The 26,290-nt window shown below is 36.0% G+C and overlaps 1 protein-coding gene across 1 annotated transcript; it reads left to right on the top strand.

Moving 5' to 3' along the window:
- Positions 1–2,509: 2,509 nt before the first annotated feature.
- LOC113091858 (polypeptide N-acetylgalactosaminyltransferase 4-like) lies at positions 2,510–25,166 on the top strand. Its single transcript, XM_026257524.1, has 11 exons — positions 2,510–2,789; positions 8,151–8,585; positions 10,098–10,267; positions 11,010–11,199; positions 11,314–11,499; positions 12,336–12,453; positions 13,096–13,272; positions 14,098–14,229; positions 15,766–15,876; positions 23,623–23,775; positions 23,953–25,166. Exons 2-11 carry the CDS (start codon positions 8,209–8,211, stop codon positions 24,079–24,081), a joined length of 1,743 nt encoding a protein of 580 aa, XP_026113309.1. The 5' UTR covers positions 2,510–2,789; positions 8,151–8,208; the 3' UTR covers positions 24,082–25,166.
- The last annotated feature ends 1,124 nt before the right edge of the window (positions 25,167–26,290 follow it).

The raw sequence follows: 26,290 nt of genomic DNA, 5'->3' as shown, positions 1-26,290 counted from the left end.
AAACACTGAACCTCAAGGTACAATCTAAAATCCTAAAGTGAAAACTGAAAAGGACTGGCAGCACTGAACATGCAATATATCTGCAGACATACATTATAGTTTTAACACCACGATAATAATTATGTGTAGATACTAGTTTTGTATTTTGAGTTAGAATGGGTTAAAACAAGATCATATGTGATTCTAAGAATGCTTAGGTTGTATGTGATAGTTGACCGTTACTCAACTGTTCTGCTGCATCTGTGATTGTGGATTTGTTACTTTTGGTAGCAAAAACTCATTTCACGTGGTGTTTTCTTTCGTGCTCTATCACACAGCAGCTGTGAAATGAAGGGTTGTGTCTTTAAAAGCCGTCATGCTTCACAAGCAACAGATGGAGTCCGACACTAACAGGACATCCTTTCCAAAGAGAATAAATGGGTGTGGAACGTGTAGAGAAATGTCAGGATCTTACAATTGCTTTGTCACTCTAAGGGCATCGTTGTACATGAGACACCAAGGTTCTCTTTACACACACCTCTTGATCTTGCAATGCAGAACAAAAATATACAAAATATACAAATAAACAATATATAATTGTAAATTTTTATAGTTAAAATATAGTCATATTTTATCTCAGTAAAATATATTCTCTTTACACATAGTTCTCAATGCTGCACTGCAAAAATAACAAATAAAATAAAATATTAGGTATAATATGAAAATGTCACTAGTTTTTCAGTAAAATATAAAAAAATCCTTAAAAATACTCATTTTCAGAGAATCTTCAGTTATCATCATAAATCTAAATAAACATTCTAAAATGAATGCCTTAAATGTTTAGAAGAAAATAACAGTGTATATTATGAAAACATGGTTGTTTAAACAAATTAATCCAAAGTTTTTTGCTAATTTTGATCAGAAACTTTTCCTAGCTAACAAGAAAAAAAATGCTAATTACAAAGATGATTTTTACAATGTTATGTTATAAAAAACATTGTACATAGTTGTTTTAATAAATTATAGTGGGAGCATCTTGGCTATAAATGTGTCTCAGTGTCCAGCTGAATTATGTAGCATATAAAACTATCTGAGACGTAGTTCTTAGTTTGATAGCTGCCTTGGGACAGATGAGAATGAGCATAAATGTTTCAGACAAGAGTCATGCAGTGCATTGGCAGGGCAGTGCAGCTCAGCTTTCTGTTCAACATGCAGCTCTACACCGGCCGGCATGCAGTTCATGTTCCATCCTTGTCAATAATTACTTTTGATCTAGATATTGTAGTGATTATGTGCAAAGAAAAACTGATGTCACAGATGGTGGTTATTTCATGTTGACCACACAACATGATGTGTCATGGAAATAAATTACTAAATGAAATATTTGCCTATATGAATTTGCATTGAGTTTAGGTTGTTCAATATTTTGTTTTTAGTATATTTACATTTGTTGGTAGTAGCAATATTAATAGGATTGAGGCTTGTATGCAGATTTACATGATCTGGACCCAGATATACCTGTTTAACCTGTACAACAGAAAGGTAATAATGAAGTACGACCCTATTGTGTCCAGACACAGAGGGTTGCTTACAGTCGAAACTTGAACATAAAAGTTGAGGGCGTTATTGAGTCAACATCATTTTCTGGGCATCTTGCAACAACAAAAAAATTGATTATAATTATGTGTCACTTAGACCTTTTAATTATAAAAACCTGCAGTATTCCTTTGTCAAGCTATATAATTTAGTCTTTGTTTTCTGGGGGGTTTTTTTATTATTTTTTTTTCATATAGTGATTCGACCACTATATGATGATGTCAGTAAAACATATTCATTTTCTAAATAAGGATCTGCTGCACATTTTATAAAGTAGCGATGTAAGTATTTTAGTAAAGATTCTACTAATTTAGTTGATTTAAAAAAAAAAAAATAATAATAATAATAAAAAATAAATAAAAAAATACAGTTGCACAGTTGGATAAACAAAACACTACCAAATAAACAAATAATGGTTAAATCTCAGAAAATAATAAAATTGCACAATTGGACAAATATGCAAACAAACAAACAATCAATTAATGATTGATTGCCAAAAATATGATTGGACATACAGACAAACAAATAATGGTTGATTTTAAAAGAATATAATATATTTTTAAAAATATATATTAAAACAAACAAAAACAAATAAGTAAATAATCAGTTATTCTCAAGAGCCTAAACAAATAAATAAGATGCATAATTGGAAAAACAAACAAACCAAAAAACAATGTTTGATTTCCACCAAAATTGCATGAGTGGAACAACACACAAATAAATCATGGTGTATTCTCCAAAACAAACAAATAAACAAACAAACAAACAAACAAATAATTTGCATACAAAAATAAATAATCTAAAAAAAGCATTAGTTTTTATTAGAAAAATCTTTGGAATCACAGTGTGAATATTAAATGACACACACAGGCTGTTGAGTGTGCAGATGTAATGCACGCACATTGAACTCCCAGACTTCCCATAATGCTCCAGTCACGTGGTTCACTTTATGAACTGAAGCTAGACTGTCAAATCTGAAACTTCCAGGGGTACGATGCAGTACATGCAAGTCCGTGACACTTACTTCAGCCATGTAACGCGCCAAAGAATCGCGCGTTTGTAAAGAGTAAAGCTACTTACATCGATGAGCGCGAGCAGTGGTGAGGAGTCGAGCGGTTTGTTGTTTGAGGAGGATGTGTGTGTGCTGACAGCTGCACGAGCGGCAAAACAGCAGCTCTTCATATCTGTGTAAGAGCACGATATGAAGAGATCAGGTAAGATCATCAAGGATTTAGTTACACGAGTGTGTGTGTGTGTGTGTGTGTGTGTGTGTATGCGTGCGTGTGCGCGCGCTATATAAAGTTGTTTTGCATGCACGTCAGAGCCGTCAGTCAGAACACTGAAACATTCGATGGTTGTTTTGATGGCTCGTGATCCATTCACTAATGTTTTTACTCCGAGTTACTATTCCGTTGTATTGATCTTTGTATTTTAGATTATATGTGTTTATATGTTGTGTATAGTTCATATATATATGAGTTAGCCTAACGTTAATTATTAATAGTTTAGTTTTATGATGTTTTGTGCTTCTACTACATCTTTACGAAAAGATGTAGATTACGTCTGTCTTCTTGAAAATATATACATATGGTATATTGATAGTAATATAGCATAGTGCTTGGATGTAGCTATACCATGCTTTTGAATGATTATCATATGAATACATAACAATTCAAGCTTCTAAATGCCATGCATCGCGGTACCACCATGTTTTCAGTTCTACCATGGTACTTCTTTGCACTTTGGTATGTTCATGTCTGGTCTGATTATGCAAATGGCGTTGAGAGAGTCAACATCCAGTACTTATTTGGCTCTGTTGCTTATTATTTTGGAATTTTCCACAATTAATCTTCTGCTTCTCCCATTTTTTCACAAAATGTGTTTTTCTTGCGTAAAGCATCTAAACCAATTGAGTACCATTTCAACGTAGACCGCTTTATCCATGTTTTTTTTTTTTTTTGAGCAGGGTAAAAAAATCCGACATAATATATGGTCATTTTTGAAAATATTAAATAGTCACTTTATATTTACAATTTGTTTGATGAATTGACAAATGGATGCGAAACAGAAAATATTTACAAAATTATTTAAAATAGCAAAAACTGTAAATATAAGTAGAAATATAGATACATATTTGTATTTTCTGTTTTTCTTAAGAGAAATAGGCTATATTTTAATCTATATGTTAAGTGATGCCACATTTTGATAAAGAGAAAATAGAAGGAAATGCAAGTTGCAAATGAGAACACTTGTCAGACAAGTAAATCTGGATGTTTCAGACATTCTGGGCTTGTACTAACTCACCTATATATCCGGTCCATTTGGAAATGTTCAATGAGCAAAGCTGTTGTCTAATACACCGATGTTCTGACTTCTGATCCACATGTAGCAGCAATATCCATCTTACCAGTGTTCGAATTGTGTCAAAGCTCTTGGGGCACCCCCACCCCACCTCACCTCACCCAACAAAAAAACAACAAAAAACGAATAATATATATTTGTATTTATTTATTTCATATAATAATATAATTTCATTTACTTGACTTGTGAATTTAATTTACTTTGTGTGTTTCAGAACGTTTTTGTAGCTGAGCATTTATGTAAAATTAAATAAAAATCTATATACTTTGAACAGTGCACATGTATGCATTTTATTTCATTAAAAAAATAGTTTATCTTGAATGTAGTTACATAACCCTTTGATATTTTCTAGCGGAAGTTGTCATAGTTGGGAAAACTTCTATAGTGGTGAATGAGAGACTACATTAAATATATGTTTTGTCACAATAGTGTTTCTACAAGAGGGTAATAGAACGAATTTGATACGATTACGATGCTGATGACCATTAATCAATTTCGATCTCTTGATTCACTATCAATTCACATGAATAGGCCTACTGTACTGTTGCATTAATATGCCTCTTTGCATTGAATTTAAAACCCTTTTCTTCATTTAACCTTAAATACTACACTAATTGTATTAGGCTATACATAATAACGGAAAATAGGATACAATTCATAACAAAAACAGTTGATCTGCATGTTTGTCTTCGGGCGTAATAATCAATGCATGTGTGTCTCACGCACAATTTGTGAGTTAGCAACCCTGCTTTTTCATCGTTGACACAGAAAAAGCCTTCACCTGATCAACATGTTCATCAGTAATAATGTCCTTAATTAAATTAACACTGTATTTGAGCAGTTAGGCCCTGTGTCAACCAAAGCATTTTTAGGCAGCTGAAAACACCAGGCGCTCTGCTGAAAACGCCCACCTGTGAGCGCTTGAGTGCTTTTTTTTTGTGGGCTGCGTTTTCTTTTTTTCAGTTGAGACCACTGATCTGTATATGATATCTATATTATAGATCAGTGGTTGAGACGCATTGGTTGCTATGATACAGAATAACCGCTAAACTGTTACTTGTATCTGATTTGGTAAATAATTTTTTTCTGACTTAAATGCCCTTTTTATGGGAAGCTTTTTATGGGAGCGGCAGCTCAAATACTTTGATAAAAAAAAAATAGATAAGGTTATATCAAATATTGTTTCTATTTTAGTTTTAATGAAAAACCAGGGGACCCCCCAAGGTCATTTTTTTTGGCCTTATGGGGGGTCCCTTGATGCTTATGGTGGGTCCCGGACCCCCCCCAGCACCCCCTCAATTTGAACATTGCATCTTACTGTAAACAGCATTATAACAATGTTCTGACTAATCCCTCCCTGGATTACTGTACACACAGTTTTGGCCGTCTCATTTTCTCCTGCTTATTAATACAGCACACAAATGACTATTCTGTCATCATTTCCTCATCCTCACGCTGTTCAAAAGCTGTATGACTTCCCTTTCTCTGTGGAAAACAAAAAGAGAAGTTTCTCAAAATATCTGAGCTTCTTCCACTATTTGAAAGTTTTTAAGTATCAAGTATGAAATTTAAATCATTATCCAGTATCCACTGAAAATCTTGATCTTGAGTGTCGCTGTGGTCATTATTTACCGAATTAATTTCACCTTATATGTATTGTAGAATAATGTAAACCGAGTTTCAAAAGACATTTCAAACACCTCTTCTTTTTTTTTTTTACAACTTTTTGAACCTAATAATTTCTAGGAAATAATTCCACAAAGGTTCCTGAGCTTCCCCACATCCGTCCAACCTATCAGGTTAAATACAGAAGTTTTTATGGGTGCCCCAAGGGTTGCTTTCAAAGAGCTCTCCATTTTGAAAGCCCAGAAAGCTTTTGTCCTTTGCCTTGTGACCAGTCTTTTGGAAAGGGACAGCTACACTATCCAGAGATCTAAGCAGCAAAATAAAACACTTTTTAATAAAGCTCTTTTACATATTTTTGATTGCTGCCTAGTACTGTAAAGGATGAAAACATAATTCGATGCAGCAGTCTCGAGTATATAAATATGAACATTTATGAGTAAATATTTTAAATCTTTGTTAAAATAAGTTCACTTTTATGGGTGGGTTAAGTGTTGAAACACTTTTGGGGCTTCCTTTTTAAAGGTCAAAAATGTGTATAAGAAATACACTGTATTGACTTTTAATTGATCATGTACTGATGCATATATTTAGTTGTTAAAAACTACTTAAAAACTACTTTTTTGTACTTTTTTAGAGTAGATGTTCCATACCAGACATATGGTTTCAACATAAGGTGTACAGTTAGACCTATACTTGTGTTACAGTATTTTTAAAAGCAGTGAAAGCAATTTAAAACAAGCCTACAGGTATTTATAGCATAGTTAAATGTTTGTATTCATAGATCTTTTCCCCTCTTTTCGCTTGCTCTCGCCCACGTTCATAGAGCAGTTATAAGCCAGCAGCTGTCATACTGCCAAACATTTTAACCACAAGCTCCCAAATATTTGAAGTGCATTGATGGTCCATTTAGTGTAAGGGTTTGTTGTATATATATATATGTGTGCGTAAGCGACATTCATCATTCAGTGGGTTAAAAGTGTTGTGATTGAGGAATGCGATTACTGTCTCAGACTGTCCGTCTGTCACGACCACTGTTCAGCTAAATCCCTGCCTGCTGAAATATTAATGCAGCTCAATTAAGCGATTACTCCGTTACCCTTAGCTCATGATGGATTGTCTGTATTCAACCCCTCAAATTCAGCTTCAGTGATTGGAGGTGGCGGTTAGCATGAGCCTTCATTCAAAACTAAAGTAGAAATGGTACATCTGAGTAATTCTGCTACTTTGTTGTTGTTGCTATTCATTTGAATGAATATGAAGTCATTGTAAATTGCTATTCATCACTTTTCAAATTTTTGACATTGTAGCAAAGTGTTTGTGATTGTTATTGGCTAGTTACTGAATCACATACTACTGTACTCCAGGCACAGCCCCAGACGCCATAGTCATGTTTGGGATAATTATATTTTATACAATAACCTTCATTTAAACTAAAATTAACTTAAACGTAACTATGGTGTGCTCTCTTCATTTTATCAAATGATCACATCTATTCATTTTACAATCCAACTACTAGCCTTTTATTTAGACTAAAAAAACCATTTCGTTCGGGTGAGGAAGCTGGTGTTTTTTGAGTAGCATTTGCACATCCTTTCATGCTGTGATTATATGCCACTGCAATGGATGCATTTTGCAGTATTAGGGTTAATGATTAATCAATTAATTGATTGTTAATTTAAGCGATGATCGAAAATTTACATCCCTAATTTACATGTAGTATAGGTTAGGAAATAATAGGTGAATTAAAGAAGTTTTTTGAAAGAATCTCTTCTGCTTACCGAGGCTGCATTTATTTGATCAAAAATAGAGTAAATTGCCATTTAAAATACTGTTTTGCATTTTAATATATTTCAAAATGTAATTCATTTCTGATAGCAAAGTTAAATTTTAAGCACCATTACTCCAGTCTTCAGTGTCACATGATCCTTTAGATATCCTTCTAATATGCTGATTTACATTTAGTCACTTAGCAGACGCTTTATCCAAGGTGTATTCAAGATGTATTTTCAGGATACATCGATGAATAGAAAGTTCAGCAGAACAGTATTTAAGTATTTATTTGAAAAGAAATTTGAAAATGTGAAAAAAAAATTTTTTGTAACAATGTAAATATCTTTACTATTACTTTTTATGAATTCAATGCATGCTTGCCGAAAGAAAGTAATTTTTTTAAAAACATTTTAAGAAAAGAAAGAAAAAGAAAATCTGTGTCCAAGATAAAGAAAGGTAAATCACAGGACTAATTTGGCAGAAAAATTATTTCAAATAATATTTTAACAGAAACACTTTTTTTCCTCAATAAATATTAATAACGGAATATGCTTTCTTTTTAAGAATTAACTTCTATTAATAAAAGCCAAAAAAATAAACATCAGTGACCCAGGTCAGGTGGTCCTTACAAGGAAGCAGCCTATTGCATAATCTGACATGGCAGTATTTTTCAGATAAACATGTAAATGTACTTATTTTCTGCTAATTTTCATAAACAGAAACAATGAAATATTAATTGACATGCTGTCAGTAGATCAGCCTGGCCTGTGTATCAGTCTATCGCTAATCAGCACTTCTCTTCCTGTCTCATCCTTCAGTAAGTTGGGAGTCTGGGGCTCTTTGACTGGTGCTGTTGTTGGTGCTGGCTGCTAGGTCATGAAGATCCGCTGGTCGAGGAAGGTGGCTCTGTTGGCCAAGGTCTGCTTCCTCTTTTCTCTGCTGTGGCTCTTCTACCTTCTTATAGTCCGCTCGTCCCCTCAACCTCTTACCGATAAAGATGGCCAACATGATATCCTGGTCCGTGACCTTCCGTCCGCTAAGAAGGAGGACTCCGACAGCCTCGTGCGGCCCGTTTATGAGAAGCTACCGCCAGACCCCAGTGCTCCTGGGGAATATGGCCGAGCAACTCGATTGACCCTGAGCCTTGAGGAGAAGAAAGAGGAGGAGGCCAGCATTGAGCGCTATGCCATCAATATCCTCATCAGTGACAAGATATCTCTACATCGCCATATTCAAGACAACAGGATGCATGAGTATGTCTGTCACACCTTACTTATTACACACCCTGCCACTCTAGAAACTGCATAGCAACATGCTACACTTCACATACAACACTGTGAGAAAAATAAGAGGAGAAAAGATAAAAAATAAATGAAAAATAAATGCTGCTATAATGCATAAAAAATAAGCAAGAAAGGTGCTTTTTGGCTTTGATTCCCTTAGGTGATTTCTCCACTTCAGTCCACCTCACCTGTTTACAGATGTTGTCTGTTGTCTGCAATGAACCCATTGCCTGCAGCCAGACAACATGATTGAAAAAAAACAACAACAACAATAGGAGAAAACGGAGCTGGGAGGGTTTCTCAGAACAGCAGTGATTTTTAAAAAAAAAAAATTATTATTGTTTCATGGCTCTTATCACACAAAAACGAGTTGTGTTCAGGCTGCTGCTCTGAGAATAGAAAGTATTCCCTTGGACGACGAGAAGTGAAACAAATTGGATGCATTCCCCTCCGCAGTGTTTCAACTAATCTCTGGTTTCCACATCACAGGCTCTAGTAGCACATTTCTGGGCATCAGCAGGGATTTTATCTGTTCATGTCAAGTTCTTTTGCTTGCTTTCTAAAATAACTTTCAGGCAAGTTAGTTCTTGTCAAAGACTTAAGCATTACTGCCAGAAATGTTATGCTGTGGATTTTTTTTCTTCTCTTTTTGTTTGGATAATTATTGAACATTTGCTCAAATGTAGCTGCTGTCAGTTAATGTAGGGTCTCTAAATATTTGTGGTGAGCTGAAGAAAGTTCAAGAACCTTGTCAGGAACATAATGACTCATTTTATTCAGAATCTCTGCTGAATCTCTTCTTCAACGCCCCATCTTCCCCATCAACACCCCAGTTTATTTATTTTTTAAAAAATCAGTTCTATTCCTTTTTTTCCCCTTCTAATTTTATTGGTTTTATGTTAGTAAAATTGTAGTATAAATCACAAGTCACCTATGCTTTTAAGGCTGCATTTATTTTATGATGAAAACAGTAATTTTCTGAAATTTTACAATTTAAAAATAACTTTTCTGTTTTAAAATATGTTTACATTTCTTTAATAATTTATTTGGAGAATAATGTTTTATTGTAAGAAGAATCTCAACAGATGCTATTCTAGTCAGTGTCACAAGATCTTTCGGAAATTCTGATATGCTGGTTTGGTGCTCAAGAAACATTTATAACATTTTTGTGGAAACTGAATTGTTTTTTTGGGGGGGGGGGGTAGAAATGAATGAATAATGAATGAATAGAAAGTTCAAAAGAGCAGCATTTATTTAAAATGGTACTCTTTTGATCTTTTATAAAATTATAAATGCTTTTACTGTCAACTGATATAATAAAAGTAAAAATGTCTTTAAATTTTGAATGGTAGTGTACATTAAATGAGTACCTGCAATTTCAAAGTACAGTTCACTGTCCTTCCATCTCTGTCTTAAAGGGTCTAAAACTGTTTCTCTAGAGTGCTGTAAAACCTTATATTATTTCTGTTTTATTAATGCCAGATGCAAAGCTAAGAAGTTCAACATCCGCCGTCTGCCTACAACATCAGTGGTAATAGCATTTTACAATGAGGCCTGGTCCACTTTACTCAGAACCATCCATAGTGTGCTGGAGACAACACCAGCCATCCTACTGAAGGAGGTCATACTTGTGGATGACTTCAGTGATAGAGGTGAGGGGACACTTTTTAGGCAGTTTTCACAGAAATTTATAATTCCACCAGAATAATTTAAAACCTTTTCCAGATTTGTCTTAACCTGATTGGTCCGCATTGCCACAACCAATTAACATGCAAATATTTTTTTGGGGAAGGAAGGAATGATATTGAGCCTATTAGGTGCTACACTGATGAATGATCACAGATAAATAACAAAACCATATTACCTTTGATATTACTTTTATACAATGTTGATTTACTTAAAAAAGATTAACAATTTTAGCAATTAACAAATTTAAATGACTAATTTTGTACGATGGACCTAGAAAAACTTTTACAGTTTTTATCAGAACTACATTTTAAAGATTATTTTTTTATAGAATTTTATATGTTAAAGGGTTTCTCAGTGTTTCTTTTCTTTTGAATTAAAAAAAAGTTAAATCTTTATCTTTAATGTAATATACTGTGAAGCTCATTAGTAAATATTAAATACAATCATTAAAATACAAGCAAATACAAACTTGTAAAGTATTTGCATTGAAAAATGCTCAAACATTTGCCAGTGTTTGCATATTTTATGCTTTCTCGGCAAAGCTCTGGATAGTAAGTTAGCGATAGATATTATTCTAAATCGCTTTTTGATTTTGTCGAAAAAAAAAAAAAACCCTCAATCCAGATGTCTCCAGTAAATCTGTTGTTTTGCTGTGCTTTTGCCATTATCTGTTGAACCTGATAAAAAGGTTTGCATGAATTACAGGCTATCTGAAGTCACAACTGGCTCAATATCTCAGTAACCTGGAGCGTGTTCGTCTCATTCGCACCAAAAAAAGAGAAGGTCTGGTACGGGCTCGGCTCATTGGCGCCACCTATGCTACAGGACACGTTCTCACCTTCCTTGACTGTCACTGTGAGTGTATTCCTGGCTGGATCGAGCCACTGCTGGAAAGGTGTGACTTTTTCTTTCTAAACTAAATTCTATTATAACACAGAAACACTCAACACGCAACAAGTTTGTAAAGTGTAATGTAAATGTTTTTTTTGTTGATTGTCTTTTCCCTCAGAATTGCTGAGAATGAGAGCACCATCATATGTCCAGTGATTGACACCATTGACTGGAACACATTTGAGTTCTACATGCAGACAGATGAGCCGATGGTGGGCGGCTTTGACTGGAGGCTGACATTCCAGTGGCATGCTGTGCCTGAAATCGATCGCAAGATACGCAAATCCAGAATTGACCCCATTAGGTTGGTTTCTACCCAACTTGTCCAAATCCAGACTTGCTGTGTGGTTTTCTTTGCAATTTAAGAAACAGATTAGAAATGTTTAAAGGGATATTCATACTAACTATTATTTTGTTTCAATTCTGTTTTCATGTGGAACAAAAAAGGAGAAATCGGACAAGATTACTGTATTTTATATATGTGTATCACTCCTTATTGGATTTATATCGACTGATATTATTCATTGTTATTTCCTCTATTTTTTAATGTTTTATTTTAATTTTTTACATTTTTTGCAGCCATCCAGGGCTCACCTAAAGTTAATATTTACCTTTGGCAAATCTCGAAATGATTATCCATTCTTCTTCCTGTACATTCTAATGTTGTGAAGTCTAAATTCACTGATTTTACTATTTTAATGTTTTTCTTTTTTCTTTATTTTTTAGTTTAATATTGGTGATTAATCGGTTGTCAGCCATAACTTGATCATAAAAATATTAACAAAAATGTTAATTTCGGAACATTCCTAAATAAAATTCATAAGGTTTTGGAATGAGATAAGATAACAATACATTTGGGTGTCTCTTTCTTCCAAGTTATTTTCACAAGGAAATAGACTGAAATAGGATTCCAGTGATGCTGTGTTGATTGAATTCAGTTGCAATACAGTGAATAGAGTATATTTTAATGCTCAGACTTTCAAATACTGTCCAGTTCTACACTAGATTTCTCTCCAGGCTCATCAGCGGGCAGACCCAGAGGCACTCTGTGAAAACTAACAAGCACTTACCTGCTAGAAAATTGTTGCTAGGGAATATCTCTGATGATTTGCCAATGCTCTGCCACTTTTCATTACACAGGTCTCCCACAATGGCAGGGGGCCTATTTGCGGTCAGCAAGGCCTACTTTGAGTATCTGGGCACTTACGACATGGGCATGGAGGTCTGGGGAGGAGAGAATCTGGAACTTTCTTTCCGGGTAAGACTCCTGTATTGTGTTTTCATGTTACCTTTTGTATTGCTAATTTGCATAGGCTTATTATCGGAGCGTGTCGACGGGCTCTTGGTAGCATGAGAGACTGAGATCCACTGTTTATAATTAGACACATCTCTCATATTGGATTTCTTTTTTTAGCCTATACCTAGAAATGAAGATTGATGGTGTATACCATGGAGTAATTTTGCATGCATATTGAAACGGAATACAGTGCTGTATCTTCCAGGGCCATATGACGTTCATGTATAATTGATGTGCTGTGAATTGGTATACAAAAGCATGTGGGAATAAAGCTGGAAAATTAATAAAAATGGATTCTTTTTTTGGTGTCTTAGCAGATCTAATTTCTGACAGGCAGAACATCCCAATCCATTCAGACGATCTAACTTTGTACACTGAAAAGAGTTTGTTCAAAAACATAAGTTTTTAAATCTCATTAAATCAATGATAGATTAAATGATTCAAATAGAAATTACCTACAATGTCTTCCTTTTAAATCAGAAATTCACTTTGATCTCTTTTAGGCTTTGGTTGGCTGTAAGAAATGACAGTTATATTGTGTGATTTAAAATTATTTGAATTACATTTAGTAAAAAAAAATTAACTGTATTTTGTCACTTGCAGGTGTGGCAGTGTGGAGGGTCTTTAGAAATTCACCCATGCTCCCACGTGGGTCACGTGTTCCCCAAGAAAGCGCCGTACGCTCGATCCAACTTCCTTCAGAACACTGTCCGTGCCGCAGAGGTCTGGATGGACTCTTACAAGCAGCACTTCTACAATCGAAACCCTCCAGCACGCAAGGTACACCTCCATCCACTGCAACCTGTTATTTGACGGCACCTCTTTAAAATCCTGTGCCGTTGCATAGCATTTATCTAGAAAAGAGCAGTTCTTAATATTGCTTACGCACTCCTCAATGATGCTCAGGTTTTGCTTGAATGCTTCTTGCTCTATCGGTTTACAGTGTTTGTTCTCCCTTTGGCTGTCTTTGAAAAGCTTATTAGTTGACAAAGATAATAAAACTAGGCCAAACATATATTATATTACCCTGGCTGACATGAATCTGGCATGTAACTCCATATTACTTCGTAGGAGAATTTACATTATTAATGACGCAGAGCTGTGATCAAATAATAAATCACTCTCTAGTAGCCACGACACCAGACGCCAGTGAGTTGTTGTTGTTACATCAGGTCTGAATGAAAACACGCCCTTTAAAAGCCTAAATGAATATTATCCTATTTACCTGGGGGAGTTTCTTTGACACTTTGTTTGTTGGAAGTGTGTCGTGGCAGTCCTCAACATTACAGGAAGTTTATACATGGCATTCTGTTTGGTAGAAATGTAGTCCAAGAAGTTTCAACTAGAGTAAAGGTATGGCAAAGTTAATGTCAACAAAGTTGACAATCTTGTCATGCAAAACAGAACAAACAAACACACATTAGCTTTAAAAACATTCACAGACAAGACAATTAGAGTGTTATGATTATGAGTATTATGAGAGTAAATTAATGCAGAATTTTTTTTTCTCAAGGCGGTCCTACAAAGGTTCCACACTTCCACTAAATAATGTGTCATCTTTGCCTTGAGGTCTGATTTTTTATTTGATTTTTTTTGTTCCTGTAGGAATCGTATGGTGATATATCCGAAAGGATTGTGCTTCGAAAGCGGCTTCAGTGTAAGAGTTTTGAATGGTACCTGCAGAACATCTACCCCGGCCTGCATGTGCCAGAGGACAGGCCTGGTTGGCATGGAGCGGTAAGTGACTAAATTAATCTAATGTACAAACCCGATTCCAAAGTTGGGACACTGTAAAAAAGTAAAAAGTAAAAAAGGAATGGAATAATTTAGAAATCTCTTAAACGTATATTTTATTCACAATAGAATATAGATAAAATATCAAATGTTGAAAGTGAAACATTTTGAAATGTCATGCCAAATATTGGGTCATTTTGGATTTCATGAGAGCTACACATTCCAAAACAGGAGAGATAGGTAGCAATAAGAGGCCGGAAAAGTTAAATGTACATATAAGGAACAGCTGGAGGACCAATTTGCAATTTATAAGGTCAATTGGCAACATGATTGGGTATAAAAAGAGCCTCTCAGAGAGGCAGTGTCTCTCAGAAGTCAAGATGGGCAGAGGATCACCAATTCCCCCAATGCTACGGCGAAAAATAGTGGAGCAATATCAGAAAGGAGTTTCTGAGAGAGAAATTGCAAAGAGTTTGACGTTATCATCATCTACAATGCATAATATCATCCAAAGATTCAGAGAATCTGGAACAATCTCTGTGCATAAGGGTCAAAGCCGGAAAACCATACTGGATGCCCGTGATCTTCGGGCCCTTAGACGGCACTGCATCACATACAGGAATGCTACTGTAATGGAAATCACAACATGAGCTCAGGAATACTTCCAGAAAACATTGTCGCTGAACACAATCCACCATGCCATTCGCCGTTGCCGGCAGGCGTTTTCTCTGTGCCAAAGCTCATTTAAAATGAACTGTGGCAAAGTGGAAAACTGTTCTGTGGTCAGACAAATCAAAATTTATAGATCTTTTTGGAAAACTGGGACACCATGTCATTCAGACTAAAGAGGACAAGAACAACCCAAGTTGTTATCAGCGCTCAGTTCAGAAGCCTGCATCTCTGATGGTATGGGGTTGCATGAGTGGGTGTGGCGTGGGCAGCTTACACATCTGGAAAGGCACCATCAATGCTAAAAGGTATTCCATCCAGACGTCGTCTCTTTCAGGGAAGACCTTGCATTTTCCAACATGACAATGCCAGACCACATACTGCATCAATTACAACATCTTGGCTGTGTAGAAGGATCTGGGTACTGAAATGGCCAGCCTGCAGTCCAGATCTTTCACCCATAGAAAACATTTGGTGCATTATAAAGAGGAAGATGTGACAAAGAAGACCTAAGACAGTTGAGCAACTAGAAGCCTGTATTAGACATGAATGGGACAACATTCCCATTCCTAAACTTGAGCTGAAGTTGTCTCCTCAGTCCCCAGACGTTTGCAAACTGTTATAAAAAGAAGAGGGGATGCCACACAGTGGTAAACATGGCCTTGTCCCAACTTTTTTGAGATGTGTTGATGCCATGAAATTTAAAATAACTTACTTTAAAGTTTAAACATTGATATGTCATCTATGTTGTATTCTGAATAAAATATTGAAATTTGAATCATTGCATTCTGGTTTTATTCACAATTTGTACAGTGTCTTGTAATTCCCTCCGGAGTACTTTTTGATGTCATTCTCTGGTTTCTGGTGTAGGTGCGTAATGCTGGAGTTCACTCTGAATGTCTGGACTATAACGCCCCGGACCACAACCCCACAGGAGCTCACCTTTCCCTCTTCGGCTGCCATGGTCAAGGTGGTAATCAGGTAGCTAACGTCAATATTTAAGTTTATGCTTTTTCTTACCTCTGTGGTTTGTGACTGCCTCCATAATTTGATCAGAAATTTGGCCAAATGTTTTAACACTTAACTTCTGATGAAAGTGACAATAAGACGAAATATCAAATGTCACTGCCTCCTTTCATTTTCATTTAAACATATTATTAGCCGCAGAAAAGTAATTAAGGGAAATGTGTATGTATACAGCCTACATTACAATGAAATGAACAACTTTTTATTTTCATTTTAAAATATAAATAAATTAAATAAAGACCAAAAATTACCTGTTAGATTTAGCCAAAATGAATTATATTTTGTTTAACCACTAAAGAAACATCAGAACCAGCGGCAAATGTCAGAAGTACATGTCGAGTCCAGACTGCTTTCGTCTGTAAACATGAGCACTGAGCTCCCGCTGATCATGTGGAGCTGATAATCTCCGAAATCGGCAAAACACATTTTTAAATAGGCACTGTCTTTATAAATAAACTGCAGATTTGAGTTTTAAACAACTACGTTCTCACCTGAAATACTTTTTAAAACTACTTTCATGACACAATGACAGTAATATTTATGTAATATATAATATATAGTAATATATAGTAATATATATATATATATATATATATATATATATATATATATATATATATATATATATATATATATATATATATATATATTAGGGGTGTAACGGTTCACAAAATTCACGGTTCGGTTCGATACGATTCACTGGTGTCACGGTTCGGTTCGGTACGGTTCGGTACGTTTTAGATACAGCAAAAAGAAAAATTGGCAGATAAATTTCCTTGATTTTTAAAAAATGTTTTATTTATTAAAACTAACAAAGTATGTTTTTTTTTTTGTTTTTTTTACATTGAACAATGATGGAGCTATTCTTTACCCATATTCTATGGTGTTTTCTTAGCAGCATATTGTATAAACAAAAACAGCTCCTTATAAAAAATAAAAAAAATGAAAATGTCATATTGTTGTAGTAGTTATGAACACATAGAAAGATGTAACCTTTTATATGGAACTCTATAACTCTTTATATTGAGTGTGTTTTTACTCAATTGGTTCTCTATAGGGCTTATGTTTTTTGGAACAAAGCAGGAATTACTCTCTGGCTGAAATAGGCTCGTGAAGGAATATTGTAACGGGGCTCAATTACATTAAGCATGTTCTTAAAACCTGCGTTTTCCACTACAGAGTAAGGCGCTCGCTCACTCAGTACGCGCTGAAGGCTCGTTGGAAAATGGCCAAAGGGTCTTTTACACAGGACGCGGTATGCGCGGTGCTGGACCCTGGGCTCAGCGTTGCCCTTCAGATACAACGCGATTTGCGCTGCACCATACCAAGAGCAAAGTAGGTGGAGTTTTCAAAACTGCCCTTGCATACGTTCTATTTATAACAGTTCTTCTATCTAATAACGTGAAGGCCTGTTAATTGTATCGTACTGCTCAGGAAATTCCGACACAGTATAGTACTAGTCCATTTTGATTTCCGTGCTTGTTTGGATGCCCCGATCGATTGGTAAAGTGCACCCAAACACGAGACCTGTTGGTTATTGGAGGATTTTCTATTTCTGGTCTTTTAAACGCATTGGCCATTTTTTAAACGAGCCTTCAGCGCGTACTGAGTGAGCAAGCGCCTGACTGAGCAGCATAACATAAACATATAAGTTGGTGCTTTTTTCTTCTTCGGGGGTGTCAGGGGCGTTGCCTGTTACGTCGTTTGGGTTATTGGGCTACCTTGTTGAATGCATATCATTATATTTCACAATTCTTTTTTCCAAATATAATTAATTAGTCCAATGAACCGTTCGGTACATAGTGCGTACCGCGTACCGAACCGAAAGCCTCGTACCGAACGGTTCAATACGAATACGCGTATCGTTACACCCCTAATATATATATATATATATATAATAGTAATATATAATGACCCAAATAAATGGTGATTGAAATTGCAATGCTGAGTGAACTCAACCAATCAGCAAGTTTAGCGCCCAAGTCTCACCCCCAAAAGTTCTGGAACTTTGAAAAAGTACTACCGCGCCAGCAGGGACTTTCTGAGGGGCCCACAACTTTATTTAGATCCTGGTTCCTGCTGTGGAAACACACTGAGTACCAGCCCAAAGTCCCTAGTTCCTGGGTAAAGTTCCAGCGGTGGAAACGCAGCTTTACAAATGTTGAAAAACAAGCAACTTATCATTAAGAGACAACAGTTTCAGGGACAATGCTACATTAAACATTTCGGTAATCAGGTTCCATTTGTTAACCTTAGTTAACAAAATGATTTAACAAACTACCAGTGAATCTGCTTCTAAAGCATTTATAAATCTTAAATGTTAATTTCAACATCGCATTATACATTTTTAAAATCAAAAGATGTATCTGTTAATATTATTTAACAAACTGGAAATGAACTAACAATGAACAGTTGTATTGTTTTATTTAACAAAAATAATACTGTTACAAATGTATTCCTCTTTATTATTAAATGGTAGTTGACTAAGGTTAAACAATAAAGCTTATTGTAAAGTGTTAGCAATGTTTTTGCTGGAAAAATGTGGAAAAAATGTAATATAACTGTGTCTTTTCTTTTCTGTTTTTCACGGTTTTGTTGAATAATAAATATCATTAAAAAAAAAAAAATTCTCAACTAGACCTACGTTGTTTCCACAGAATACAATATTAAAACATTTTGATCATTTTTCAGAACATTTAATTGTGGGGATTCACTCTTAAAATGTCCATAAATAAATAAACATATAAAACAGTATTGTTTGCATATGATATGTGCATAATATTTTAAAATGTACCATTCAGCCTTATGATTTTCCGAACACAAAGGGAGATAAAGGATGAAATGATTGCGAATGTGACAGTCAAGCTCTAAGAAGTATATAACAGCACCATCAAAGTGTTTTAAATTGACTCTTGTGCTATATTTCTATTCTTCTGAAAGCATATAATAGCTTTGTGTTACAAACAGACTGTCTATCTAACACCATGGTACATGCTTATGTAAATACAATGCATCTAAGCACACCATATGAGCAGAATATAGTGGAGGAGAAATAGTTCATTGGTTCTCATGCGTATCATTATTAAGGCAATTTTAATTTGAGGTAGTGAGTGAGATTTGAGAATAGCCTCCCACAGGGACTTCACTTAAAAATTTAGAAGCTGCTGTCTTACCCTACAGCTTGATATCTGGAAAAGGATTAAAGGGGTCTTTCTATTGATGCCAGAGCTATCGAGTTACTTTAAAAATGAGCATTAGGTGCATTTCACTTCAAGTTATATAACACCTTCACCAGCAGATGCAGGAAATCCTTCAGATCGTTTGTTGTATTTGCAGTGAAACAAAGCTAGCTTTATTTGTGCTGAAATATAATCCATCCTGAGATGTGCTACCCTTCTGAGGTTTGTTATTTATCTAGTATCACAGTTGGAAAAATGAATAAGTTGCAGAGGATGTATATTTAATTGAAAGGGAAACATGCACATGTGTCAAGTAGCTTATGTCACCGCTGTGCATTATGGGACTCTGACGTAGCACCATGTGTGGGTGAAAATCAATGTTTCCACAGCCAAGGCTGAAAAGGAAACCTTAGCCACTTCTGCTCAAAGATAGATGTCTGTATGAAATATAAATGTGGCCAGTGAGACTAATAGTGACTGTTTGAACCAGACAGAACCTTCCTCTTCACTGAGGTCAGATCTGGCCATCTGATAAACACCAGAGATGAGTTATTTATCTGAATAGCTACACTTTTTTGTTTCTTCCAGCCTGTTTTTCATTCTAGCTTCCGAAGTTTTACCCTCAAAGTAATCTGATCTTTACCATCAGTTACCTGATCTTATGCCTGGAGAAATGATTTGCTCAAGAATTATAAACCCAACTCTGATTGTTGACAGCATCCTTGCCAACATCCTTATATGTTGCTTAAACAGCATTGCTACAGGGCCGGTGTTGTTCTTGAGGATATATTTTATTAAATATTTTTCAGCCTTTTGTATTTCAGTATTTAGCCATTTACTCTGAGATGACTTAATAAGCTAATTTATTTTCAGTAATATAAAAAAGTGTAGCCAAGTAGTTTCAAATAATGTATATAATATAGTGGTGGGCCGTTATCTGCGTTAACGCGCTGCGATTAAAAAAAAAATATCACCATTAATCTATTCTCAAAGTTGGGATGGGAGCTGTGTCTATACTACGCGAGCTATGATGACTTTCATCTTGATATTTTAGCGCGGATGTATACCTAGCCGAATCTGTAGGGGGCGAGAACGAGTTTTTAAACCTGTGTGTATGCCTAATGTGAAATTACCACATCAAACGTGACATGTTAACATGGATGCAGCTAAGATGCGGCCGGGTTTGCTTCAGGGAATTATTATTTTTTTTAAATAAGCTTCCCAATGGAAACCTCGACAAGATGCAGGCCTGTTTCACACATACTCCATCTGCAGTGTGTATGCAGTCCATGTGCGTTTCATATGTGGTGCAAAAGATACTTATTGTGCTTTCACACAGGACAAATTTGCAGTACAATACTTGGTAAGTAAACGATCGCTGCACTGCTGCAGACGCACCGCTCCTGAAACGCACTGACGGACCACAAACGTGTGAACACTGTTCCGTTAACATGGGTGCGTAAAAAATATACGCAACGCATACGCACTGCAGACGGATTATGTGTGATACAGACGTAAAGTTGTTTGCACCTTGTGCAATGTGGAATTTGTTTACAGCTTTCTCAAGCAGTTTGTGATGCATTTTGGAAACAGGAGATGAGCCCCTGGTCTAATGCACCACCTGTCTTGAAAAACCCGTTCTCAAAGACTTAACATTACTTTTAATCATCATTTTATTTGGGTAGCACACATATTCTGAATGCCTTTGGCAGAATTCAAATGAGCCATTTTAATCTCTAAATAAAATTGTGAAACTTGACATTAAGTAAATTAAATGAAGTAGTTTAAGCCTTTGGTTCTTTTAATTGTGATTATTTTGGATCACATTTAACAAAAACCCACCAATTCGCTATCTCAACAAATTAGAATACTTCATAAGACCAATATAAAAAAAAATTGTTGGCCTTCTTGAAAGTATGTTCATCTGCTTTACATGTACTGAGTACTTGAAAGGGGTTCCTTTTGCTTTAATTACTGCCTCAATTCTCTATGGGGTTCAGGTCTGGTGAGTTTGCTGGCCAGTCAAGCACACAAACACCATGGTCATTCAACCAACTTTTAGTGCTTTTGGCAGTGTGAGCAGGTGCCAAATCCTACTGGAAAATTAAATCAGCATCTTCAAAAAGCTGGTCAGCAGAAGGAAGGATGAAGTGCTCCAAAATCCTTGTTAAACGGGTGCAGTGACTTTGGTTTTCAAAAAACACAATGGACCAACACCAGCAGATGACATTGCACCCCAAATCAGCACAGACTGTGGAAACTTAACACTGGACTTCAAGCAACTTGGGCTATGAACTTCTCCACCCTTCCTCCAGACTCTAGGATCTTGGTTTCCAAATGAAATACAAAACTTGCTCTCATCTAAAAAGAGCTAAACTCTGCAGGACAGTGGCCTTCCAGGACCGAAGTTACTCCATCAGACATCAGACTCATCCAGGACGGTGACGAGCCTACTTACAGACAAGAGGTTGAGCAGCAGGCTGTCTGGTTCAGTCACCACAACCTGGAGCTGAACACACTCAAAACAGAGGAGATGATCGTGGACTTCCGAAGAAACGTAAAGAGGACCTAAAGAGGGACAATCACATTGACTCCATTGTGAGAAAAGCCCAGCAGAGGTTGTACTTTCTTCGTTAACTGAAAAAGTTCAACCTGCCACAGGCACAGAGATGACACCGTTTTACTCAGCTGTTATTTAGTCAGTTCTGTGCTCTTCTATAACTGTCTGGTTTGGGTCAGCCACCAAATCAGATCACCAACCTTCAAGATTCAGGAGTGAAGAAATGGGCAGGTTACATCTGCTGCATTCACACAATTTCGTAATTACTGTCATTTCGATATGCTAAAATGAATAACGCTCTAGTTGGAGCTGTTCACACCCTTGGACTCTGAACTATTGCACCATCAATGCCTAAACATAGCACCTAATGAATCTAAGGTGGCCAGGTGGCAGTGATACAAGATGTAGCTCTCAGAAAACTCCCAGTTCACAAGTTGTACAAACCTGATTCCAAAAAAGTTGGGACATTGTACAAATTGTGAATAAAAACAGAATGCAATGATGTGGAATTTTCAAATTTCAATATTTTATTTAGAATACAACAAAGACGACATATCAAATGTTTAAACTGAGAAAATGTATCATTTTAAGGGAAAGAGATGACGTCTGGATGGGAGCATATGTTGTTCTAGAACTTGGATATACCTTTCAGAATTGATGGTGCCTTTCCAGATGTGTAAGCTGCCCATGCCACACACACTCATGCAAACCCATACTATCAGAGATGCAGGCTTCTGAACTGAGCGCTGATAACAACTTGGGTTGTTCTTGTCCTCTTTAGTCCGGATGACATGGCGTCCCAGTTTTCCAAAAAGATCTTCAATTTTTGATTCATCTGACCACAGAACAGTTTTCCGCTTTGCCACAGTCCATTTTAAATGAGCTTTGGCACAGAGAAAACGCATGCACTTCTGGATCATGATTAGATGTTGTAGAAGAAGTCATGTCTTCTTTTTTGACCTATAGAGTTTTAGCCGGCAATGGCGAATGGGACGGTTCTGGAAGTATTCCTGATCCCATGTTGTGATTTCCATTACAGTAGCATTCCTGTATGTGATGCAGTGCCATCTAAGTGCCCGAAGATCACGGGCATCCAGTATGGTTTTCCGGCCTTGACCCTTACGCACCGAGATTGTTACAGATTCTCCGAATTTTTGGATTATATTATGCAGTGTAGATGATGATAACTTCAAACTCTTTGCAATTTTTCTCTGATAAACTCCTTTCTGATATTGCTCCCACTATTTTTCGCCGCAGCAATGGGGGAATTGGTGATCCTCTGCCCATCTTGACTTCTGAGAGACACTGCCTCTCTGAGAGGCTCTTTTTATACCCAATCATGTTGCCAATTGACCTAATAAGTTGCAAATGGGTCCTCCAGCTGTTCCTTATTTGTACATTTAACTTTTCTGGCCTCTTATTGCTACCTGTCCCAACTTTTTTGGAATGTGTAGCTCTCATGAAATCCAAAATGAGCCAATATTTGGCATGACATTTCAAAATGTCTCACTTTCAGCATTTGATATGTTATCTATATTCTATTGTGAATAAAATATAAGTTTATGAGATTTGTAAATTATTCCATTCCTTTTTTACTCACAATTTGTACAGTGTCCCAACTTTTTTGGAACCGGGTTTGTAATTATGAGTTCTACGATGATGTGAATGCTTTTTACTAGTTGTTATCTCGTAATCGCAGTATTTCTGATATGGTGTGAACGTGGCTATCATCACAGACCCCTCTCACCCCAGCCACAACCTGTTTGCACTTCTCCCCTCAGACAGACATTACAGATATATATGTAGAATATCTAGGCATAAAAACATTCCATCCATGCCATCCCCATTTTAAACAGCTAACAGTTACAAAGAATTAAACCCCAAATATAAAATGCAATTTTAAAAATATGCAAATGTGACAAATTTATTTTAAAACAAATTTTTTTTCTTCCTTTTTCTCAGTACTTCGAGTACACATCTCAAAAGGAGATTCGGTTTAACTCCGTGACAGAGCTGTGTGCTGAGGTTCAGGATGGAATGACACACATAGGGATGAAGCATTGTCCACAAGACGGTGCTCCCAGACCTCCCGGTATCATATGGGAGTTCAGAGACGTAAGTCTGCTCGCCTACAGCTCACATTATCACTGAACTGCCATCAGCAAACAGGATGAGACTGCCATCAGCAAACAGGACGAGATAAGAAACAAAAAAAGTTATTGTATATCAGATCTGCTCTGTTGTTGCACCTTAATGCCAAAAATTCCTTATCTGTCATTTGTGTCTTTTCAGGATGGCAGCATATATCACCCTCATTCAAACATGTGTATCACCTCCTACCGCACAGAAGACGGCCGTGCAGATATCCAGATGAGAAGTTGCTCTCCTGGAGACAAACATCAGTACTGGAGCTTTGAGTGACTTTAAAACCCACATGAACTTGGATGTAAGTGCAATTATCAAAAAGAATGTCACTTTTGACTTGACATTAAAAAAGCATTGAAGAACAGGCATGAAAATGGGACCCATCCCTCCATATAGTGCCTCTGCAAACCAAAGTGGACATACTTGTAGTGCCAATTCTTGTGTTTCTTTGTTAGAGAAATTCAATGTGCTATTATAAGTCCAAAGTGCATATTACAACTATTAAGAAACACATTGTAGCAAATTCAACCATCCAGCATGTTGGAACAGCATTTTTGTTTACACTGATGCACTATATGCTTCTAGTGAATCATTTTTAGACTTAGCAGTAACTAATCTTTAGATCAACTGCACAGCGATTTTATTTAATTGTATCAGAAGTGACTGATTTGAGGATGTCATGAGTGGGTTTGTCCTGATTGTCATTGTTGTTTTCTTGTTATATTTTATGTCATTTTGAGGCTGTTTTTTGTATTACTAGGGAATTTAGGGTCTTTTCACCTGATTTTGTTTGAGCTGCATAAACTATTTTGGCACACTGTTGTTGTGGAACTGTACCAGCATTTTAAGTCTCACTCACACTAACAGCAGTGTTCAAGTAGTTTGTTAATAATGCATGTAACACTTCAATTTGAAGTAGATTACAGAAACTGTAATTCAGAGTTGGTATAAAATGTAACGCAATTGTTGGACCAAATCTTTCAAATCCTAAACTGGTTGTCCAAAACCAAGTTTTTTCTCTAGTACACATTTGGGAATTATCCTTTTTTTTCCTTTTTTTATTTTTTTTTTACCAGTTAATAGTTTTTAAGAAAAATTAATTGCTGGAAATTTATTGACTCACCAGAAAGTGCCTGTTCAGACAGAATCTTTTTTAAAAAGTGCATTTTCCTTCACTAATCAGAATATTACAGTACTTTATCAAGATATTACCCTAAGTTAAATTCATAAATGTGACTACCGTATTTTCCGGACTATAAATCACACTTTTTTTCATAGTTTGGCTGGTCCTGCGACTTATAGTCAGGTGCGACTTATTTATCAAAATTAATTTGACATGAACCAAGAGAAATGAACCAAGACAAGTGAACCAGGAGAAAACATTACCTTCTACAGCCGCGAGAGGGCGCTCTATGCTGCTCAGTGCTTCTGTAGTCTACACTGAGCAGCATAGAGTGCCCACTGGCGGCTGTAGACAGTAATGTTTTCGCTTGGTTCTTAGTTCTAAATAAATGCGACTTATAGTCCAATGCGACTTATATATGTTTTTTTACTCATCATGACGTATTTTTGGACTGATGCGACTTATACTCAGGTGCGACTTATTGTCCGAAAAATATGGTAAGTGCTTTTATCACGAGTCTCCCAGCTTTCATACATAACTGAATAATGTATCAGTAAGTTTTGGTAAATATCTTGAAAAAATTATATCGTAAATAACTGTACATGCATAATACCTTTATTTTTGCACTAAAATGCATTTAAAATGGCAACATATTTTTTTAGGTCTCATCCTTTTGTAATTGTCAGTTTAGGGACTGTGGGAAAGTGAACATGAAATTTGAATTACTACTGATAAAGCACAGTTTGTGGTGATCATGTGTTTTACTGATCGACTGTAATGAAGTATTTTTGGAACATGGAAAAATATACAAAGTATTTTTGTCTCAATAAGTTAAATTAAAGTTCTAAATGTTACATTTATTCTGGTGGTTTGTTTATTTTGACAATGTGACCTGTCCTTGACTTTGTTGCTGTGCCATCTAGTGGTGGGAGAATTAACAAGTGGGATTAGAATCAAAACTGTTTTTTTTATTATTATTATTTATTATTCTATTGTTTTATTTCAATGTTTTTGTTACACTTAAATGCATTCAGATAAAATGTTATCAGGTAAAGTCACATCCCCATAAAATAAGGTGTTCGCTGCACAGTTTGAAATTTGTGACCCGAGCCTCTTAAGTAAACCAGATCACGAGAAACCACACGAGGTTTAGCTTCAAATCTTTCATAGCACACTTTCCAGGTGTGCCATGCAACTATATAAATAAAGCTGTACTTTCTCCTATGACTTTTGATTGGATTGTGGGCAATAGGTGCTTGAAAGATCCCCTTGTATGATACCAATTATGTTTGTTTCTGGTTCCTCTCGGAATATTGCTGCAATGAGTAAGATGGAAATTAGACATGAAGGACTCATCACATT

Source organism: Carassius auratus, unplaced genomic scaffold, assembly GCF_003368295.1.
Source record: "Carassius auratus strain Wakin unplaced genomic scaffold, ASM336829v1 scaf_tig00214327, whole genome shotgun sequence".
Taxonomy (NCBI): Eukaryota; Metazoa; Chordata; class Actinopteri; order Cypriniformes; family Cyprinidae; genus Carassius; species Carassius auratus.
Note: the sequence above shows the minus strand (reverse complement) of the source record. Positions and strands in the feature narration are given on the sequence as shown.

Excerpts from the sequence above, each read along its gene's own strand:
- LOC113091858 (XM_026257524.1), top strand. The coding sequence starts at position 8,209 with ATGAAGATCCGCTGGTCGAGGAAGGTGGCTCTGTTGGCCAAGGTCTGC. Across the intron at positions 12,454-13,095 it reads ATCTGGAACTTTCTTTCCGG|GTGTGGCAGTGTGGAGGGTC; the intron begins GTAAGACTCCTG and ends TGTCACTTGCAG. Across the intron at positions 14,230-15,765 it reads GGCCTGGTTGGCATGGAGCG|GTGCGTAATGCTGGAGTTCA; the intron begins GTAAGTGACTAA and ends TTTCTGGTGTAG.